This window comes from Papio anubis, chromosome 5, assembly GCF_008728515.1.
Source record: "Papio anubis isolate 15944 chromosome 5, Panubis1.0, whole genome shotgun sequence".
Lineage (NCBI taxonomy): Eukaryota > Metazoa > Chordata > Mammalia > Primates > Cercopithecidae > Papio > Papio anubis.
This window is the reverse complement of record NC_044980.1, coordinates 47450631-47474716: the sequence shown is the minus strand read 5'-3', so window position 1 is coordinate 47474716 and position 24086 is coordinate 47450631. Positions and strand designations below refer to the sequence as shown.

General features: G+C 36.3%; 1 protein-coding gene across 1 annotated transcript in view; it reads right to left on the bottom strand.

Moving 5' to 3' along the window:
- Positions 1 to 24086, bottom strand: part of ITGA1 (integrin subunit alpha 1) — a 164431-nt gene that overhangs the window by 77306 nt on the left and 63039 nt on the right. The window contains exons 3-6 of the mRNA XM_031666153.1: positions 13916 to 14028; positions 10657 to 10745; positions 10423 to 10534; positions 9674 to 9801 (exon numbers count right to left, since the gene is read on the bottom strand). Of these exons, the coding sequence (XP_031522013.1) occupies positions 9674 to 9801; positions 10423 to 10534; positions 10657 to 10745; positions 13916 to 14028 (442 nt within the window). The remainder of the gene's footprint in view (positions 1 to 9673; positions 9802 to 10422; positions 10535 to 10656; positions 10746 to 13915; positions 14029 to 24086) is intronic.

The following is a 24086-nucleotide window of genomic DNA, read 5'->3' as shown; positions in this document are numbered from 1 at the left end:
GTTACACGAACAAGAGGTTTGTAATATTTATTAGAACATTCCACTTAAATATGAGATTTACAATCATGTTTTCAGGTAAGTCCCTAAGCAAATATCCACTCACTTTTTTTTTTTCCCAGGGAATACTAGCATCCCTTTGTATGTTACTAAGTTTGATTTAAAAAAATAATTTTATGGTCAAATAGTCTTGGAAAACAATGAGTAAAATAAAGTATATATCTTTATAGCAGACTCCTCCCCATCTCTACCTTTATCCTATCACTATGGAAACTGTCACAAATTGCAAATGGTGCAAAAGAGTAAGGTTTTCTCTTAGTCCTATCCCCACTTGTTCTATTTAGACTTATAAGCAAATTCTTTCAAAAGTTTTCTCGGAGTCTTTAAAAACAGGTATTGTGGATTACTTATTGGAAGACCTGGTATATTTTACTCTTATTTAAAGTAATATTTTTTCTGAGGATCATATTCAACACCTCAGACTGGGAAACATTGTTCTACAACAGTAAGAGTTACTTAATTGTCAAGATCAACTAATTGTTCTGTGTTTTAAATTCACCTTCATTATATTTATGACCTACCATCATGCATTGTAGCTGTCCCAATATATGATTTTACCTCATTTCTAAGTTGGAAGATTTTGAGATCAGGAACAAGATTTCAGTGATTTTTTTTATTGCTCTTCACAGCTAGCAAAATACCTGATCGACCAGACACTTTATAAATATTCACTCAGTTCTATAAAATTAATTATCCAATGACTTCATTTCTTTCATGGGTAGAGAAGAAAGAGGGAGAAAAGTGAGTGTGAGAACATGAAAGGAAGGACACTATCAGAAAACACTGAAAGGAGGGCCTTTTGGATTAGTCTCTTACGAAACTGAAAGTCATGTTTAAGACTTTAAGAAAGATCTTAAATGAAAAGAGTGTTTAAGAAAAAGAAGTGTCTAAAGTAGCTATGAATTTCTGCTATGGCTTGAATATGGTTTGTCCCCACCAAAACACCAAAGCTCAGGTTGAGGCTTGGTCTTTGATGGAGTGGTGTTGGGAGGTGGTGCCTTTAAGAGGTAAAAAAAGAGTCAAGAGGGACTTCATCACTGGAGTGAGTCCTCACTCTTGTGGGAGTGGATTAGTTACTACAAGAGAGCAGGTTGTTATAAAGCGTGGCTGCCTCTTGTGTTTCGTCTTTTTGTGTATGGTTGCTTCCTTTCCTGTTTCTCCACCACGTTATGACACAAGCGCAAGGCCCTCACGAGAAGCTGAGCAGCTGCAGCCACCCTACCTTGGCCCTCCCAGCCTCCAGAATCATGAGCTAAATAATCCATCTTTTTTTTTTTTTTTTTCTTCAAATTATCTAGTCTTGGGCATTTTGTGCAAAGTCAACTAGGATAAGTATATTTAGTCAAAGAGTTATGAAGGAATGGAGTTATTTATTCATTAATAATCATATTATTATCTTCTATATCTATCTTGTTAAGTCAGGGTTACACCAGCACCTAAATTTTAATGCCCAGCATAAGCTAAGTTTCTGGGCTTTCATTCAATTACCAAGTCAATGGTTTCGTTAGGGAAGTAATGACAAGGTGAAACAATGCGGTTTTTTTGTGTGTTTCTGTAAGATGCACAATTGCTTAATATGAAAAGAGCTCAGGCTTTATGTCTGGCCAATGTATATTTTCTTTTATCAAACTATGCTACAAAGCCCTACCCTACAACATGCTTCCAGTGTGACTAAGTCAGGATATGAATGTAGTAATTATACAGGCTACAATCCCAGTTAACTGTTAGCAAAAACCATTCTGAAGCTACGTTGGCAGAGGCCAGGTTTAACATTTTGTCATTAAGAAGAGGGATATAAATGGGACTGATTTACAGGTAGACGATCATTTCCTAAGGAAACAAGTTTTCAGAAACATAATAAAGTTGATAAATAATAGATACAGGCTCTAGAAAAAGGGTGTCTTTATCTGGCCTCTTGTTTCATGGAAGATGCTACAAAGAAAGTGACCTAGGCTCAAAAATGCAAAGATAGGAGAGGTTAAGATAAAGTTAATTCACTGTGTTTGTGGAGAAGGGAGAGGGCTATAGGAGAAATTAGGTCTGAGGGGAATGGGGCTAGATGGGTAAACACTTGCAAAGAAAAGACTGAAATACAATGTAAAGGGTTGTCCAGGGAAATCCCTAACAAGCAAGTACCTTCCAGCTCAGTAGATCAATCAGACTTCATGAAGCAGAGTAAGGGAAAGACGTCATTAAAACAATGATTTTATACATGAGAAGGTAAAAATTCAAAAACTCTCATTTTTTTCAACATAAAAAAGGCTCACATCATGTGCTAGTGTATTTATGTATTCTAAAACCCTAGACTATCTTCCATAAATGAAAAGATTAACGCACAATTCTGTCGTCATGGAATTCATAGTCTACTGGGAGAGACAGACCCAAAAAACAAAGAGCAAAGCTACAGAGTGATAAGAGCAGTAAGGAAATATGCTCTCACGGTTGCAGATGCTATGGGAACATAGGAGGTGAAGGCATTTTTCTCAAGAGCAGTGGGTAGGATAATCATAGAAAATTACAGAGAAAGTGACATTTGAAGTTCTTCTAGCATACAGTGCTTGAGACGGAGCAGGGAATCTCAGGAAAAGCAAATAAAAAGAGCACAGCACTTCATGACCAAGGAAGGCAAGGGCCCAGGGATGGCTGAAGGGTAAGCTACTCAGGAGACCGAGGCAGGAGAATAGCTTGAACCCGGGAAGCAGAGGCTGCAGTGAGCCGAGATTATGAGCAAAACTCCATCTCCAAAAAAAAAAAAAAAAAAAAAAAAAGAACTGAGGTGGGTATAAGGGGAAGTAGGATGCATGAGGAGTGGCTGGGCCAGGTGGTCAGATGTCAGTTAGTGCACTAGAGAGCCTGGATATTATTTAGCAAGGAACAAGAGGAGTTGTTTGTTTGTTTATTTGTTTGTTATTAGGAAAATGTTCTGAACTTACTTTGGAATGATTATTCTAGTGCCTGATGGCTGGAGGGGTGGGAGAATGGAGACTAGAGCCTAGTGAGAGAGAAGATTCACCCCATTCCCTATACCACATTTGGAAACTGTAGCCAGACTGACAAAGGTATGGCTGCCTGGCTCCCTCAGGCTTCTTTTCAGACCTGAAAACAATGAATCAGGCCTCAGATTTAAGGCTTCTAGGGAAATGGCCATAAAATCAGCAGTAAAAAGAAAGATAAATAATATTCCTAAAATTTAATTAATTTCTCTCTTTCATTTTGCCTGGTTTAATGCTATGCTACACTTTTGATGTGAACAATCTAGACATTGTTCCATTAGTATATTTCACTTTTATATCAAGCTTCACAATTTACTGGTTTTATTTAGGGTAATGCACTCGTATTTGACATATTTATATTATCTTCATTTATTATTAAAAGCAATGTTATGTTTAGGTATTGAGGATCAATAAGACCTCTATAATGTTTTACCATCATATCTTTTATGGCAAGCTCAGAGTGCTTCAGGTTTGTTTTTATAGGTGTTTTTTAAAAGGCAATTTTATAGCCTTTACTCTGTCTTGGGTAAAAAAATTGGGTGACAAAAATTCCTTAACTATGCTTGCAAAAGTCTTAACTTGGCCACACAGAAACATAGAATGGATTTTGAGTAACTATTTAGAGTGAATGTATTTCCCTAATGCATACTGAATTGTCACATGGAAAACTTAATATAAGTTTCCTTCCTTCCTTCCTTCCTTCCTTCCTTCCTTCCTTCCTTCCTTCCTTCCTGCCTTCCTGCCTTCCTGCCTTCCTGCCTGCCTTCCTGCCTTCCTGCCTTCCCGCCTCCCTCCCTCCCTCCCTTCCTTCCTTCCCACTTTCCTTTTCTTTTTTTCTATTTTTGTTTTTTGGAGGTAACAGTTACTTTGAGAAATGTTCCATATCTTTGACTCTGCCTTTTATTGCTTGCAATTACTAAATGACAAATCTATGACTGCAGAGAATAGGAATCATATTCAATCTATATCTATTGTACCAAATGTGTAACTAATCAATACAGCAAACAAAAATACAGGAGGTGTAATTAGAATACAACTTTTATTTGTGGCCCATCAGCCCTTCAAAATTTATTCAAAGTGAAGTATTTTCCTATCCCTAGATGGAAAGATAAATATCTTAAGATTTTTTTTAATTCTTAGTTTTAAAATGTCTGTTCATTTACAAAGTTATATATTTTAATTTAGCCTGTACCAAATGAAACTGCTGTATTTGTAGGTTGGAAAGAAAAGATCAAATAGCAATACTTTCATGTGGTTCTGTCTAAAAACCAACAAGGCGAAACATCAAAGCACATTTGTAGTTAAATCTTCTCTCCTACTTCTACTAAGGGCTTACATGAGGTGAGAAGCCTGTAGTTGAGAAAGATGCATGACTGGCTTTTATTTGTTTTCCTACTTGTTTTCACTCAGATTGCTAACTGTGATTTCTGCCCTTCCAGGGACAGAGGTAGGGAAGATAAATAAGGATAGAGAAATTATTACTGCGTTGGTATTATCCTAAGATAAATCAGGTCCTAATAGGTATGTACAACTTTTTCAAGGGTTCTTTGGAGAACTCCCTTCACTAAGATGTCTCACCTACACCCCTGCCCTGAGTGAATGCATCCCACTGCCTCAGTCCCTAAGAATTACAGAGATCTTGTGCGTTCTCTGCAGAGGAAGCCACTCACTTCCAGTAATCCCTATGGACAGGCCCTGACATGACCTCACGCTGGCTCTTTCTTTTGAGTACCCATGCCAATCCTGGGAAAACACATACATTCTAACAATCTCTGGGGATGCAGGCTGACTCCAGTGCAATGACCTCTGCTCTGACTTCCCTGTCAGCAGCTAGACGTAACAGCTGCTGTCATGCTCTGGCACTTCAGGCAGGAGTTAGGCATTAGTCAATCAACTACGTGTCCGAACTCCAGTATACACATACCAAGATGTGTATGACGCCACTGAAGTCTTTCTGAGTAGGCTCTTTCTACAGAGAAATCTTCTCTACAAATCTTATCAACTACATTAATAGTCTTTTAGAAATTTGGTATGGATGAGGAGTCTAAAAGTTCTCTGTCTGGCTCTTAGCTTTCTATCTTTTGCACCTTCCTCTGGGTAATCTTTCTCACAATTCATTTTTATATCTGCCCCTTTCAGAAATGGAGATAGAGAGAATACATAAAGGGGAGAATAAATTCCAGAAGCTAATTTTGCCAATCATAGGGTGGAACTGAATGCTTTCATTAAAAGAAACAAATAAAACTAAAACAAACAAACAAACAAAATCAAACAGATTTAAATTACATTAGCAACAAATCAAGAAAAAGAATTGGTTGTCAAGCAAACAAACTGCTTTTGGAAAGAATTAGTGTAAGACTACATGAAAAGATAAGCATGCTTTTCAGCACACATTTTCTTTGAAGAGAAAATGTCTTTCCAAATTTTCTATGACTAGATTTCTTTTCTGAATCCACTGAATGATGATCAAACTTTAAAAAGAGTTTACATGCATTATACTTAAAACCCTATTAAACGTGGTTTAGCAAAAGCAATGGCTTGGTAAATATGTCCTTTCCAATCTCTTTATTTTAGAAAATTATTTATGAAATTAGTCACTGATATAACATAAGCCAAAATAGAAAAGAAGATTAGAAAAGACTGAACACTAGAGAATCAAGTATAAAGTAATATACTTAAAATAATTTTTAAAATACCAGTTATAGAAAAAAGACTTATTAAATGTCCAATAATCAGAGAAAAATCCAAAACTGGACTCATTATGATACAAACATTTATTCAACAAGTGCTCGTTGAGGGCTTACTATGCTACAGTAAACCACTGGGCTGGCCACTGATGAAGATAGGAAGATGATGCAGCCTTTGCTCTTGAGGTCCCTATTATCTACAGTATGCAGCAAACACAGATAGACAGACAGACAGACACACACACCCACCAATATAATAATTATGGCTTAGTCCAGTGTTTCTCAAACTTTAATCTGTTTAATAATCATATGGGGCCAGGCATAGTGGCTCAAACCTGTAATCCCAGCACTTTGGGAGGCTGAGGCAGGCTGATCATTAGGTCAAGAGTTCAAGACCAGCTTGGCCAACATGGCGAAACCCTGTCTCTACTAAAAATACAAAAATTAGCTGGGCATAGTGGCATATGCCTGTAATCCCCGCTACTCGGAAGGTTGAGGCAAGAGAATCGCTTGAACCCGGGAGGTGGAGACTGCAGTGAGCCAAGATTGCACCATTGCACTCCAGCCTGGGTGCCAAGAGAAACTCCGTGTCAAAAAAACAAACAAACAAAAAGAATCATATGGGTTGTTTATGTATAATGCAGGCTCTATAGCCCCACCCTCAGAGATTCTGATTTTGAAAATTTGGGGTATAGTTCAAGCATCCCAGTGATTTGGAAGCAGAAATTCCATGAGCCATAATTGGAGAAACATGGCATTAGACAGAAGCACCATTAAGGCAGCAGCCTTGTCTGTCTTATTCCCCACTATTATCCAAGCTATAGCATAGAACTTGGAACATAGTAAGCCCTTAGTACATACATCTGAATAAATGAATGAATGTATATGGTTAAGCTCCACAATCAATGATGCAAGCAAGATGTGACATAAAAAAATAAAACAGAAATATAATCAGCTTCTCTCTTTAAAAAGCAGGTTTCCTTGGATGAAGTCAGAAGATACTGTAAACGACACTGTGCAGAGTGTTTCATTCAGAAATATTCTTCTCTGTGGAATGAGGTTCTGAACCTGAGTAAATGCAACTGAACTCTTCTGCCTCAGGGTAAGATCATTTTCCTCCCATTCAGTGGTAGCATCTGGACCCCAAGGGCGCTCCTGCATGTGTCTGAATAGAGCCATTGTTCCCTCCAGGAAAGACATATAACTTCATGTTGCCCACCCTGGCAGGCTAGAATTCCTCTGGTGGACAAAAAGAATAGCTCCTCTTTTAGGACTCTCAACACAGGAATGTAAATTAATTATAGTTCTAACTGAAAAACATCAAAATTGCAGAGAAAAGTTGAGCATATAAGCAATTGACTGTTATTTATTTCTTTACAAAATGGAGTCACTGGCATAGATCTTCACAGAAGCTGTGATCATTAGTCTAAAAGAACCATATGGATTTTCTTTCTAAAGTTGTGGACTGACTTCAAACATGTCACAGCTGCACTGATTTTCACAAATAGCTACTAATAAATTAATTTTTAGAGTAATATATATAAGTGAATTTAAAGGTAAAATAAAATATTTAGATGGCTGTATAATACATTTTAAAATATATTTCAAGAATGTTATCAGCTTTGGAAGGAAAAAACTGGATAAGAAGATCAAATGGGATGGACAAAACAAGAAGAAGGAAAGAAAGCACATCATGGGCAAAAGTGGAGAAAGCGGGAACACAAGCCATTTCATTTCAGGTATGTTAGTGCAGGGAGCGAAGCATTGCCAAGCTTAGCATTGTTTCAGCCAAGAGGCTGCCTGAGGAAGGATGAGGACAGTCATCCTCTTGAGACGGAAAGGGATTGAAATCTACTATTTAGGGGCATTAGATGGTACGGGCTCTGAAGCTTCTCTAGAAGTAGAGCTCTCAGAAAGAAAAACAACGACAACAACAACAAATTCAACTACAATTAGAGAACTGTGTGCTCTGATCTGCCATCAGCAAGCAGGAAGACCTTAAACAAGTCAGTTAGCCTCCGTGTCACCTTCATAAATTGAGGTTTGGGGTCAAATGACCTTTAAGATTCTTTCCAGCTTTAATTTTATGACTCTATGCTATCTTATTGGCCAAGGAGAGATGGGATAGAGGAAGAGAGGAAAGGAGGAAGGGAGAGTGGTCCTCAGAAGGGAAAAAAGGAGGTCCATGCAGAACAGGTGCCAGAAGGAAGAGCAAGTCACGTTCTGGAGCGGGTCTGTTAAGATGCGGACTGCCCTGAACCCTGTACAAAAAGGGATAAAAGGTCCCCTACCATCCACTAGTAATTTCACTTGAGAAGGTCAATTGCAAATAAGTCACTTCCACGGAAAATTACATTTTGTGGTATGTAGAAGCCCATTTCATTTTTAATGATTTTACCCTGATTTCAAGAAGTTTTCTATTGTCCAGTAGGATGTATATAACCTTATCCTTCCACTTGCTCTCTACAGAGACCTATTCAGTCTTGGAATGCAGTAATACATTTCACTTTGAGGTCTGAGTTCAACTTTGACATTTTCAACCACCATCCTTTTAGAAAATTATACATACATATATATTAAAATATAAAGCGAGACATAAATATACACAGACACATGAAGATACATGTATGTATATATATGTGCACGTATTATGTTCCAAATTTAATGTAGGTGTGGCAAACATTAACGCACTCAGACCGCTTTTTCAGTGCCTCAGAAACTTCTTCCAAAGTAAATCCCTCAGGAAAAAAAAAAAAAAAAAAAGATGATCACTGTACTGATTGCAGTTCTACAATCTTAAAGTCTCCTATGCTCTCTACAGCTTTCAAACCACACAATAACCTTTTAGGCTCTGATTCTAGGGCTAATTCCTGACCTGAGGCATCCATTTAATTTTGACATTTTATTTGCCTGTTATCCATTATGTCTGCTCTGTATTTTAATATATATGCCCATATAAGTTTAATAAACATTAAATCAGTCAAATGTATTTAATTAAATGCAATTAAACTCAGTATCTAAAGTGGAAAAGCTATGTGAGAAGTTCCACTTCATTTAGTGGCAATAAAGGAGATGTGTTTAGAAATAGATATTAATTGGGGGAATAAACGAACAACTATTTGATTTTATGGAGAGATAGCCAGGGGCATTTGCTTTTAACTTAGGGAAAAGAAATTATTAATAGAGAGGACAACATACTTTAAGTAGTATCCTCTGGTCAGTTACTAACTTATTTATATAATATGAGAAGAGAGATTATAATGTGATGGGTTTTTTGGGATGTCAGATTGGTTTCTACAAACTCTGACACCCTGCTCTGATATTACCAAAAGTAGCTATATCTATTTTAAGTAAGAATTAAATTATGAGTTTATAGAAATCTATAGGAGTTATTTTCCAAGTGCATTACAAATGGCAGCTTTCATAATATTTTTTGTTTAGAAAATAACACAGCCTAGGTTGGGCACAGTGGCTCACGCCTGTAATACCAACACTTTGAGAGGCAGACACAGGTTGATCAACCAGAGGCTAGGAGTTTGAGACCAGCCTGGCCAACATGATGAAATCCTAGCTCTATTACAAAAATAAAAATTAGCCAGGTGTGGTGGCACATGCCTGTTAACTCCAGCTTCTTGAGAGGCTGAGGAATATGAATTGCTTGAGCATGGGAGGTGAAGGTTGCAGTGAGCCGAGACTGCACCACTGCACTCAATTCTGGACAACAGAGTGAGACTCTGTCTTAAAAGAAAAAAATACAAAATAACACAGCTTAAAGTAATGTCCTTTTTATCAGAAATAAGAACAGGAAAATGGATATAAAATTCATTCTCAACGTTAGTTGTATTGATTAATTTGCTTTCAGAATAATTAGTTTTGTTAAAAATTTTTGCATTTTTATCTTTAGAACAACAGAAATCAAAACACAAAGTCACATACCTGTGTCTGTTTAGGACCAATATCCATTCTTTCAAGAAGGTCATTTAAAAAAGCTGTAACACTGTCCCATGGGTAAATACTGTTGGAACCATCTAGCACTATGACTATGTCCAGTTGAGTGCTGCATTCTGCAATAAAAGGAGTCAATTGTGCAAATTTGGAATCTACTTTTTTCAGAGGCATATGAAGTGCTTTCATGGATGAAAGAAATTCATTTTAAAAGATGAACTGATGTTCTACATAGTAGATACACTGTGTTAGCAATAAAAAATAGTTTTAGAAAAAGTAAAGGTGATAAAAATATTAATTGCTTTCAATAACAATTGGTGTGGGTTCTGTATCAAGTAAAATTCATACCTACTGAGTTTTAATTAATATTGCATGAGAGTTATCTTTGCAAATTTTCTCAATATGAATTTTACATAACAGTTTTTATAAAACAGTTTTTGTGCATATCTCAAATTAAGTTACTTCTTTCCTCAAAGAGACTCACTCTTTAAATATAAGCAGCATAAGAGCTTCATCTATGAAGTTTAAAAATGACTTTGTAAAGTTATTTACACTAATATCAATTGCAAAAATAGCAGTCAGATTTTGTTATACACTGGTAAAGCAAACATTTACCTAAATTGGTAATGCTGGTAGCTAAGAAAATACTTTAAGCTTTTTGGTATGCTCCTTTGTATACATATGTGTCATTCATTGCTTAGGCTTTTCAAACGTGCAATAACATTGCGTAAAATCTGTACCTCTTACAGGGGCAATGGAATTCACGACTTGAAATGTGGGACTGACGTCAGAACAGATTCCAGTTGTGTAATGCAAATGTCCACATCTATAGGCATATAAGGGCCCACATGCCTTTAAAAAATTATTTTAAAATTAGAAATCATTAGACTGAAAATTATATAACAGATTTTACAAAGAATTAAAATGATAGCATATCTGTTGTCAATAAATATCATTATTCTTTCAGTTCTTACCAAAAATCCTCCGTTTGGGTTGGTGACTAAAGTTGATCCAAATGTCATGTTCTCTTTTACTTCTGTGACATTGGGAATTGATGTATTAACTAAAAATAGAACAAAATTTTATGAGGGAGAAAAGTTTCACAAAGTGAAATTAAGCATCTCTCATTAAGACATTCTATTTGTTTTGCTCATATCATAGCACATTCTTCTTTTGGTTCAACTAATTAGGCTTCCAAGTATTCTTAAAGAATATAATGAACAAGTTAAGGCTGAAGAGTTGGCCCATGTCCCAGAAACTATTTCAGATAGTTTTGCTGAACTGCGAAAGAATGCAGAACTAGTAGGGCAATGAAAATGTGGGATTGATTTTTGCACGTTCTTGCTAATTAAAACAAAGTTTTAAGTCTCATAACACTGTAGTTATAATGTAATCTCATAACTTTGTTATAAAAGACCAGTGATGAAACATGATTTTTGGTAAGAAAAGGGGAAATGGGTAGAAGATCAGAAAAGAAAACTCAAACACCAGTTTTTTGACCATGACTTCCAAAATCATGAGGACATCCTTTGGGTGACAAAGGAAACTAGAGGAATATTAGAGCAGTGTCCAGGAAGTTTCAATAAAGGAAACACAGTAAAGAGACTACATTTGACATTCTGAAGGGAATGTTGGGTCCTGAAGCATGAAGCATGCCAGCCTGACAACATTGGTAAGAAGTTCCACTTTCTCACACTAAAAAGAAAAAGAAAAAAAGACTGGACAGGAAAAAAAAGAACTTCTAAATCTTCTTAGTAGAGTGGAATATTACAAAGAGGCAAAATTCAGGTTGAGAAAGATTTGTCTCACTGTTTGTTCCAGACGTTGTTTGCACGTTAAGACTGTATATGGATTTAAAGTGGGGAATGGAAGCAGAGATTCTGAAATGGTCAGTTGGACTTCCTGATCTGAGCAATGATCTTTGTCCAAGAGTTTAGTCTGGTTTGCTTTGAAAGCACCTGGAGCTGGGTGATTATATGCATTGATCTTGAGTAATCTGTATTAGAGTTTTATATACAAAGCTTGACCCAGGAAAAGCATTCCTGGGACAATTAGGGAGTACAGTGGAAACTTCCCTACTGTTCTTGATGTGGCTAAAATCTCTAGGCTAATTTTAAAACTATTCTAATTTCCAGTAAAGAAGGAGTAACTCCTATCAAAACAGCTCCTCTGCAAACCACAACTATAAATTCTCGGAAGAATAAAAAAAAAAAATTACATGAAACAATCACCTGAAGGCACTAGAAAGGCGGCAGAAACTGGAGGGGAATCCATACTTGGAAAAAGATACTGGCACTAAATGAGTTTCCTGTTTCTGTGTTTTGTTTTGTTTTTGTCCCTCACCCCTAACCCACCCCCCCACCTAGGGAAGGTCCTAGTCAGTGGCTAAAACTCAAATAGAACTCCTAGTCTTACTGTATTGAATAAAAAGAGAACAGAGATTAGGGGCAACGGCAGCAACTGCAAAGTGAGGAGGAGAGTAGTATATCTTCTAAAAACAGCCACAAAAACAGCAGTTCTATAATATGCATACATATTTTATCCAAATAACTAGATGACTTGCATAATAAATGTACAGAGTATATTTCAAATAGCCCAGCTGAAATAAAATCTGAATAGAGATTTTAACTACTTGTCATTGCAAGAAAGTCAGTGCTTGGAAATTGAGTTGAGCCAAGTAAATTTTCTGCTAATAAGAAAAGTTAAGACTATTCACAGGCATATAACAGAATCTAGAATCTCCACACCTATAATTAAAAAACATAATACAGGTTATGATCCAAAATTACTACCCACAAGACAAGACAGGAAAATGTGACGCAGCCTCAAGGAAAGGTAATAAATGGAACGCGATGTTGAGATATTCCAGATGTTGGAATTATCAGGCAAGGATATTAAAGCAGCTGTTATAAGTATGCTTATGCATGTAAAGAAAAAAAAGTTCATAATAACAAACAAATAGAAAATTGAAAAAAAGAGAACCAAAGAATACAATATCTGAAATAAACTTGTGGGACTATAAATCATTTCCATAGTATGTAATATTGTATATAACATTGACAGGGTTCTAATTTCTAGATAATTTTAGTAGGAATTTTCCAGTCATGTTCCAACTATTTCTGTCAAATACATCTATTTCAATATAAATTTATCTTGTGCAATTCCATTTTTAAAATTAAATTTATCTATTACAATTCTTTTGATTCTATTTCCTCTTGGAAACCAGGCACTAAGTTAAATTTTGTGGAGGGAATGTGGTGGGCAGGTTTATTTGGAGAAGTTCTTTCACATTACCAGTGAATTAGAAAGAATCCTGAAAAATGCAGGGAGTTAAAAGTTATAAAATTAGTAAGATATTCTAATTTATGTATGCTCCTTGATGACTTTCTAAAGCAAATTAAGGACAGAGGGAATCGAAATGGTATTCTCTGTGAATCTGCAAGATAAATGATTATAGAAAAATGATTATACATTATAAATGATTATATGAAAAATGATTATAGATTACTTCTAATATTTTCTTGAATTGATTTAAATCTGTTTTCTTTTCTTTCTTTCTTTTTTTTTTTGAGGTGGAGTTTTGCTCTTGTTCCTCAGGCTGGAGTGCAATGGTGCAACGTTGTCTCACCGCAACCTCTGCCTCCCAGGTTCAAGCGGTTCTCCTGCCTCAGCCTCCTGAGTGGCTGGGATTATAGGCATGTGCCACCACGCCCAGATAATTTTGTATTTTTAGTAGAGACGGGGTTTCTCCATGTTGGTCAGGCTGGTCTCGAACTCCTGACCTCAGGTGATCCGTCTGCCACGGCCTCCCAAAGTGCTGGGATTACAGGTGTGAGCCACTGCACCCGGCCCAAAATCGGTTTTCAGTGAGAATACTGGGTATAATTTAAGAGCAGATTTTTTTTTTTTTTTTTTTTTTTTTGAGACAGGGTCTCACTCTGTCACCCAGGCTGGAGTGCAGTGGCACAATTACCATTCACTGCAGTCTCAAACTCCTGGGCTCAAGCGGTCCTCACACCTCATCCTCTTGAGTAGCTGGGACTACAGTAGTGCACCACCCCACCCAGCTGTTTTTTTGTGTATTTTGTAGAGATGAGGTTTCGTCAGGTTGCCCGGGCTGGTCTCAAACTCCTGGGCTCAAATGATATGCCTGTCTTCACCTCTTAAAGTGTTGGGATTACAGGCATGACCCACTGCACCTGGCCTAAAACCAGATTTTTTTATTTTACATACCTGGTAGATCCAACTTTACACAAGGTAATGATTCACCTCTCCCAACTGGACACTTATAGACATCTCCAGTTCTGTTTTTGGGTTGGCCAACTAAAGGAGAACCAATAAGCACCCTGAAAGTCAAATAAATCAATAAACAATTTTGAACATTGAGAAACAGTTTATATGAGTTGTTTTAAGACTGATTTTAAGATAATTGACAGTAACACTCATAATCAGATAATAATCATGCTATTAGTAATTTAATGTCATCTGAACTAAGCAGAGAGCCTACCTCTTGCATATTGATGTGGATTAAAAAGTATATATAGACACACACACATACATATACACATATACACACACGTATATGTGTGCATATACATATATATGTGTGTATATACATGTATGTGTGTACATGTAGGAGAGATATTTCAGAGATTTTGTTTCATTATTTTGTTTATTACTTTATCATATTTTTTACTGGGGCATTGACATAATCAATAGTTATTGGCTAAGTCTGCTACTGTATTAGCTTATAAAACACACTTGGAAGTATAAATGACTTTTTCCGATGATAAACTGTTAATTTTATAGAGAAGTCAGGAAATATAAACATTGGATCATCATAAGATTTAATATTAGCATGTGCTAGTTTATAATTGCTTAGAAAATAAGGATAGTTTATGAGATCCAGGTTAAAATCAATTACTTTCCTTTTAAACAGAATTATAAAACCATTCTAATAATAATTAATGGAAAAAATATATAATCACAACTGATTTTAGTTCCAACAAGTCATTTAAGTCAACCATGATATCTTCAGGAATCGAATGAATTGAAGTAAATAGTAAGATACTTGGGTGGATCCACTGTTGCTGATTTACTGCTGGCCAAGTAGCCATATCCAAAAACTTTGACTGCTAGCAACCAAAGGACTGTAATTACGTAATATGATATTTTGTACTTGGGATTGTGTTAGACTACAATTTTATTTATTTTTTAATTAATTAATTAATTAATTTTTTTTTTTTTTTGAGACGGAGTCTCGCTCTGTTGCCAGGCTGGAGTTCAGTGGCCCTGTCTCTGCTCACTACAACCTCCGCCTCCTGGGTTCAAGTGATTCTCCTGCCTCAGCCTCCCAAGTAGCTGGGACTACAGGTGCGCGCCACCACACCTAGCTATTTTTTGTATTTTTAGTAAAGAGAGCGTTTCACCATGTTGGCCAGGATGGTCTTGGTCTCTTGACCACATGATCTGCCCACCTTGGCCTCCTAAAGTACTGGGATTACAGGTGTGAGCCACCGTGCCAGTCAGGTTACAACTTTATTAATGACTTTAGTGAAGATATAGAAAGTATAAATATACTTATCAATCAGCACCGTAAGACAGAGCAAGAAAAAAATACTTATCAAGTTTATCAATATACATACTTGGGAATTCAGATGAATCTCAACATTCTGGAACAATAAACATAAATAAACTAAAGTTTACTTAGAACCTACATAAATAACCTACATAAATAACAATTGCATACTATTATTTATATCAGTGCAGGATGTGGGAGCCCTCACTTAATGGGAGTTCATGTGAAAAAGGCGTGGGGGATTTCGATGACAGCACATAAACATGAGCAACAGCGTATTTTAGTGCCAAAAATGCTAATGTGACTTTAGTCTGGAGTGCTGGAAATAGATGCCCTGGTCAAGCAGTGATAGCCCCTCTGTGTTCTGTGCTGGTCAGGCCATGTCTGAAATATCTAAATTAAGGGGACATAGGCACAATGGAATGTATTTAGGAGACTATGACTCAGATAGTTAGGAGTCTGGTAAATTTGTCAGACAAAAGATGCTGGGAAAGTTAGGGATGTTTGGCATGGAGAAAGAATGTCTGCAGGAGAACTGAGAAGCTGCACTGAGGTACAAATGGATTCGGCATACATTTTGAAAATTTACAGATTTGAAAGTCTGTCATATTGAAAAGAAATGGGATTTATTTTGTGTAGGCGCTGTAGGCATACTAGTATTAATGAAAATAAATTTAATAAAACAATTGTAAATACTAAGCTATTGAGACTCTAAAACATAGTTTTAATATAATGCCTTTGGAGAGCAATTTCTGATGTGTATAAAGAACTATGAAAATGTTCAAACCCCTTAATACATAATTTTTACTTCTGGGAAACTATCCTAAATAAAATGACCTAAAATAAGAGAGAAAAGGTTAATGCACAAAGATAATGCTCATGATGTTATATACAATTATGAAAGAGTAAAAGAAATATGGTAAATAAAAACTAATTATTACAGGATCATTCTATAGCATATTGTACATTCATTGTATGGTAGGATGAAAAATTATTTATGATCAAACTCAAAGTGAAAATTTACCTAAGTAAAAATCTGTGCCCTAACTTAAGCTGAAAGATACCAAATTACTATGTTCATTATACTACCACTGATAATAACAGCTAGGCTTTATTGAATTTATACCGTGTGTTAGGCCCTGTTCTAAGTGCTTTCTGTGTATTAAATAATTTAATTTTCTCCATGAAATATAGCATGAACTTTGGTGCCAGCCTATATGAGTTCAAATTATGGCTTTACCATTTACTTAGCTGTATGGCTTAGGACAAGTCAATTACCCTGTCTGTGATTTAGTTTTTTAATCTATAAAATGGAGATCATTTCAGAGGATCATCAAAAAAAAAAAAATAATAATAAGTTAATGTATATAAAATGCTTACAACAGTATTTGGGTTATAGTATGTGCTGTCTAAATGTTAGTTCTTCTTCTTATTATTATTATGTATTTATTTCAGATGATTAAGCAACTAACATGTATGTTAAAAGATTAATCAGGAATATATCAAGAATATAACAAATTACATTAATGAGGCTATGATTATTTTTTCTAATATTTTCAGTTTTAAAATATGTAATGGAATAAATTAGTTTTATAGTTAAAAACAGTTTAGAGAAAAAAATGATCCTACAATTATAGAAAGTATTTAATTTGAGGCTAGAGTAATTAATGTTCATTAACAACATTTTACATGCTGGGCATTTATGCCAGGTCCTGAGGATATAAAATGACATAAAAGTGAATAAAACACAATTTTTAGTTTGCTTATAACTTAGAGAGAGAAGCACAACTATACATGTACTATTGCAATACTGAATAGGTCTGAACTTGATGCAACTTCAGCAAAGTCTTAGAAGTAAGAAGAACACCACTGCTTTGATAAATGCCAAGTAGCTCAGTATAGCTGCAGTAGAAGTTGAGTCTAGAGAGGTAAAACAAGTCCAGATCATGAATGTTCTCATAGTCAGCTTTAAGAACTTCGGCTTTATTCTATGTAGGGGGAAGTTGGGAACCACTGAAGCTATTAAAAAGGGGTATAACATGATCACTTTTTTGATTTACAAAGCTTATTTGCTTGAAGTTTCATGAGTAAATTGAAGAGGAACAAAATCAGAGTCAAAGGACAAGATACGAATTCCTAAAGTAATCCAGAGGAGGATTTGAATTCAGGAAGTACAGAGGATGGAAGGACTAACTCTATAAATATTTAGAATATAAGCTGTCTTAGTTCTGGTTTCTCCAAATGTAGATCCAAGGCAAAAAACTTTGGTACAGCTAAGTTTTTTGGAGGCAATTCCAAGTATGCATAAGTGTGGAGATGGGGAAAAGAACAGGGGGAAGGAAGAAAGGCCAAGAAAGGATGCACTGATAATGAGTTACTCCTGTGGGCAAATGGACTCAGTCTTGCTGGGGAACATCTCAGAAACCATGTGGAACACGTATGAGCATGATATCAGCATGGTTGAGGCCCTAAAAGTAAATATTACCACCTCGAAATATAGTGAGAAGAGCATAAAATGCTGACATCTGAAGGTGAAATAACACTTAAGGTTTCAATGAACAAAGGAAGAAAACTAGGTAACAGCAATCAGAAAGCGAGCAAGAATCAGAAAACAGTGGTGTCACAGAAACCAAACAAGGAAATAATATAAATAATAGGAGGCAAGAATGAGAGGTATATGTTTGTGGCAAATTTCATTTCAAGTAACTTGGCTAAAAATGAGGGAGATGGGCAGTGTTAATAAATGTGGCTTTTTCTTTGGGGGGGGGGGCAATGACAAACCATCTTGAGGTGTGTCTAAATTTATCATGGAGGCAACTTGCATATGGCTAAATGATGGCAAGAAAGAACCAGTAACAAGAGAAACCCTGATTTCAGAGGAGAGGGAGTAGAATCTCTGAGCAGGTAGACAGGGTGGATCCAGAAAGAGAGGTTTGTCTTAAAAATGAGGAAGAGCGACCATTCCCTAGGCAGCACTCTGGGCGACCCAGTATTGAGCTTTTTGCAAGGGTGGTTGATGGTTTGGAATTGTGTACATTTTTGCAACATGACTTTGACTTTTATTATTTCATGAGGTAGAATCTGTTTTTCCACCCATTGAATCTAGGATTTGTTTTGATAAATAGAATACATCAGAAATGATACTATGACTTCTGAGGCTAGGCCTTAAAAGGCCTTTATAGATTCCATTTTACCTGTTTTTGAAATCTGAGAACATCATGATATGAAGAAGCCCAGTGTCGCTTAATAGAGGATAAGAGGCCACATGGAGCAGAATCGGTGCTTTAGCTGACAGCAGGAACTTCCAGACATGTGAGGAAAGCCAGCTTGGACACTCCAGCCACAGTTGAGGGACCAGATGATGAGCCCAGGCAATAGGGGAATGCCCATTCAATCCTCAGAAATCTTGAGAAATTATAGACCATTGCTGCTTTAAGTCACTAAGTATTGGAATGATTTATTATGCAGCAATAGTTAACTGAAACAGGAAATGAGGATTAAATTTTGACCTAGTAGCTTCTCTCTCTCTGTCTCTCTCTCTCTTTTTCTTCTTTGGAAAATAGTAGCTGCAGTCACCTAGTGAGATTTAGGGAAGAGGTAGAGGGGTGCTGGGCTTGCGGAGAGCGATGAAGATTTAAAATGATAAGGCATATGTAGATCTGTCAGGCAGCTCTTCTGGTCAAGATGAGGTGGGTTGCAGCTGGCCACGGATGTTTCGGAAAATGGTTTTAATAGTGGATGGGAGGTAGGCCCTCAAAGTCCTTTCCAATTCTAAGATTCCATCATCTGACTAAAACAAATACAAGTTTGTAGAGAAGAATTGACTCACTAGTTGGAAAACATGTAATATCAAGTGGGGAAAAATCTAGGATAACTGATGAAAAGTGAGTCTTGTACAGCATGCTAATAGGAGAGCTATTGTGGATTGTAAGGCAGAAGGAAAGGGAGATATGGATAGCTCAGGGAAAAGTGTGGAGACAGGAGAATGAAGATTGAAAATGGAAGATAATGAGAAAGTATGGGTGTTTAGAACTCAGGATAAAACTTGCTTATACACAGGAACAGGGAGCTTGAGATTTGGCAAGAATTTAGCTTTGAAGGAAAAGATCTGGAGTTTATGTTTGACCTCTAGGGCAAGAGAAGTACTTAGAGTATGGTGATAATTGGAAACTGACCTGATAACAGCAATCTCAACCACGGCCTATTGCATATTGTAATATAAGTGAAGACTGCCGAGTGAGCACTCAGAAAGTGGTAGAGTATAGGAGCCCAGGATGGAGACAGGGAATTTGGGAGTTGGGACTAACAGTAAAGACTAGGTTAGCAGATCGTAGGACTGCTAATTTTCTGTATTTTCCTAGTATCTGTTTTCTCTGAAAACAAACATGAAACTTTTAATAACAAGCTTGAAAGTACATGTATCTTACCACTTTAATCCTAAGTAAGCCTCACTTTTCTCAAACTGCATCAAAATAACAAGATCCTAGAAAAGTGTCAGCATAGTGTTTATAGAATTTCAGGAATCTCCAGCATTCTCAATCTATTATCTTGCTCAGTTTTTTCTCACAACACTGATCCTATTCTGGCATTTGATGTAAACTACCTGTTTATTAACTTCATTGTTTATTTTCTGTTCTCTATTCCCTAAAAGAATATAAGCTCCACAATAGTAGGGATTTGTTTCTCTATTTTGTTCACTAACACATCCTTAGTGCCTATACTAGTACCAAGCAAAAAATAGGCATTCAATAAATATCTATTGAATGAATGAATTAACGACTGTGTCAAGTACTTAAGAATCTGAATAAGGCAGACCAGGGAATTTACACTTATGTGACCAGCCAAGAGATCTGGATTGCAAAATCTTTTTTTCCATTTTAGAGGATATATATTCTGCATAAGTGGGATGCTATACATGCCTTTGAGTGACACCAAAGGCATTTCTCCAGGTCAAAGAGCTAGAGAATCCTTATTGCTAGAGGTAGACAATTGACTGAAAAGTCAGAAGGCTGGTGTTCCATATCCTGACCCCGTGACATACTTGCTATATTAAACCTTTGGACATTCATTCTCTGTCTCAGTTTCCTGTCTAGAAAATACAGATGATAACAATGATATCCACCCAAACCCACAGGGTCAATGTGAAGGCCCAGGCACATTGTTTTATAAACTATGAGTATCATTATTCTAAAATTTAATGCAAGTTAGTTTTAACTTATTACATTTTATTTCTATTAGATCTTGCTTTTTATATGGCATTTTTGCAATGACCTGTATGCAGATTAACAGGATCAAAACATGTTATGGATATCATTACTGATTTCTGGAGAAACATCTGATCAACTCAAGGATCATTAAAGTGAGAGAAACATATTTCTCCATGAAAAAACTACAATTATAATAATATTTAGTAAGCAGAAATATTTGCTATTCACAATAGTCATCTTGTTATTATGTCCATTATTATATTTATTTGAAGAGTAGCTGGTGTCTGATGTCTCTGTTTCATATTTATGTTTTATTTCCTGTAAAAGATAGTTTCTTGGAGAAGAGCGTCTTATATTTACATTATTTCATTAAGATCCTTTTCACCTAACTTTACCTTGATGTCTAATACATAGATCAAGCCAAAGTCACTCTCAGAATGCCAAGCAACTTCTGCTCGCCTATTTCTTTTTAAATAAATGGAATAAGCATTTTTTCGTCTGAGAGAATGAAACTTACACGGTGACCCCGTCAACTGCAGTGATTTGCTCATAAAAGGTGGAGGGGTGGAAAAGAAGGGAGCCAAAGAAATGACAAGTTTGGCAATGAGGAAATTTCAACCTCAAAAGGCATAGAAGCAATGTAAAATAAGCATATTTAAATCTGTAACAGAAAATTGTGTAAACCCTTAAAATGTCTCTCCTCCCCAGTCTGGAATAGTTCCATATCAGCCAGGATTCTTCTTTTCTTTTAAGGTACAGACATATTGGGAATAGGGCATCAATCACATGAGCCCATTGGTACCCTGACCTGGCATAAAGTAGTGTCCTCTAGGGAAAAGGCATGAGGTCAAGATAAACATTGGGTTGAAGGTTGGCAAGGATGGATCCTGAAAATCTACTTTGCGTTCAGACAGGTCCAGTGAAGTCACTGAAGCCCCCAAGAAAGGTTGCTTGAAGGGCAATTAAAAGGGTAGGCATACATGCTGGAAGGAATGAAGCAAAGCAGCAACAGATTAGAGTGGAAAGCCCCAAACAGACATCTCACATTTTCCCATTCAGCTGAGACTTGGCCATGCTGATGTTTACCACTAAATCTGGAAATCTGGAAGGCTTGTGCTGTGCTGAGCATGTTTGAATTTCTTTTCCTCAAAGCAAAATTATGAAGGCAATTATGTTCTTTCTGAATTCTTCTGAACCACATTACAATTACTTGGATGCTCCAGCTCATGCTAAACATAATGAACAACGGCTGATCTTAATCAGATGTATGATGTGTTCTGCTACTGAGAAAGCATGTGGCTTCTGAGCCAAAGATATAAATTATACTTCACAGCAAACTTCTGAACAGCAAAGAGGACATAAGGCTACCTTTTCTGTTAACTTATATTTCTTTCATAAGAATTAAAGCTATGTTTTCAAATACACAGACCGTACTTGTCATGGGCCAACAAGTGCTCCTTCTATAGGTGTACTATAGCCACAATGTAAGATGGGTCAGAATGATTTTTTTTTTTTTTAAATCTGAGGTTATGAAATTCAAAAGCATGAGCAGTAAATATGACTTATGAAGGTGCCTACCTCTAGAGATAATTAAATAACAAAATCCATGTTCCTCCAAATATGTCGATTATTCTGTGGTGCATTTCTTGAAGTAAGTCTGCAATCTATCTGATTTTATAGGCACTTACAGAACATCCAAACATGTTTCTACATTTATTTTGCACTACCAGATCTCAGATCTCTTTAGAACAATATGCTGCTACCATGCCATCTTTAAAAGTTTGGAAATTTAGGTATTTGTAATTTGCTTACTTTCAAATTCAATTGCCCACATCTTATTGGTTGCTCTGATTTTTCACAACTTTTCCATAAAATCATTGTAAATAATAAATGTCAGTGTGAGATTTAGGTTTCTGATATAATTGACATTCAAATGCTTATAAACTCACACATATTAATATGTAAAGTCTGATACCTACCACAAAAATAGGTTTTAACAACATTTACTTTTAAATATAGTTCTAATGAAGAAAAAGGCACAAGGCGGAGTGTAGAGATGAGATCTATTACAGCTCTGGTCCTAAGTAGTTTCATTTCCCTAGGAGAGCCACATTTAACTTTATTTTTTAAGGAGCTTTTTTTTTTTTTTTTTTTTTAATTGATGATAACAAAGTGTCTAACTAGATTTAGTTGTTCAGCCAACAAATAATGATTGAGTGCATATTATGTATAAGGCCTCATGCTAGATGTGGGGTAGTGCCCAGGGTTACAAGTGGGCTGCAAAATCAGTCTTTGTTTTCTAGGCATTTCCACTAACACATTAACTTCTCCCTCTTACCTACATTCCAGTTTGAGGTTTCCCACTACCTAGAAATCACCTTGAACTCAAGCTATTTAAAAACAGACTTATCCACTTCCTGATAAGTCGATTTCCCTTTCTCTGTCAATGACAACCCACTTCCCAATGAGCGAGCACAGAAATTTTGGAATCTATCTGACCTCTCCTACACCTTCACTGACTATTTCCAAACTTCCACCAAGACTTACTGATTCATCTTAATTTGTCTTGAATACATCTTTCTTTTTTTTTCCGGTTGCCCCTAATACAGCCTGAAGGCTCATCCTTTAAGTAGCAGATTATAGTTCTTGAGTGTCTATATATTTCCTAGTTTTCAGGCACCCCATTATCTAATCCAATTTATATGTAACTTCCCAAATGAAGTTTCATAAAATGGCAACTTACGATGGCTTCTCAATGTCCTCATATTAGGTCCAAGCTCCTGGGTTTGTCTTTCAAGATCTGCCACCATCCTTTCCTCTTCTTTCATCTCAATATGAGGCCTGTTTACTTACCAACACACTCACTTATTCTCAAGTCTAGGCCCTTGCTCTTGTGGCTTCCCAAGCTTGGAGTGACATTTTTCTTCTCATATTGAAAGTTAAGTCATCTTTCAAGATTTAAGTCAAGAACCAAGAATCATCTCCTCATGTTTTGAATTCCCATTGAATTTATAGTCTTTTCTGCACTGGTTGTTGGCACTATTCCCTATTCCTAAGCATTTCATGTATGTCGTTGATTAGGTTAAAGCTTTTATATTTGCTTTACATGTAAACATTTCCCATGGAATTTAGCATAATGCCAGACACATAAAATGTATTACATAAATACGTGTTGATTGACTGACCCACATTTATGCTATGGCTAAATAAAAAAACCTTAACCCACCAACAAACATTTTTAGAGACAATTCAACTCAGTTTTATGGGTAAGTCAAGATATAAGGCATAGTCCCTCATGTCTTATTAACATTACTTCACAAATGCATGTAGAATTCTGATGGTTCAGTCCAGTCTAGATTCATTCAGACAGACCATTAGCAACATCCTTCTTGCAACCTTACTCTTACTATCCAATGTATGCACTCTTTTGTTCCTTTCCCAGTGTTGGCTGTCTTCCTTTTTCCTCATCCATACCTTAACCTTCTACAAAGATAGAATAACCTTAGCAAGGACATTCCTCATTACATCAAGGCTTCATTCAGGCCTGGTTTCTCAATTTTCCACTGCTTTGACTTCTGGTGCCTTGAAAGGAGGGGCTGTAGAATTTAGAGGGTGGAAA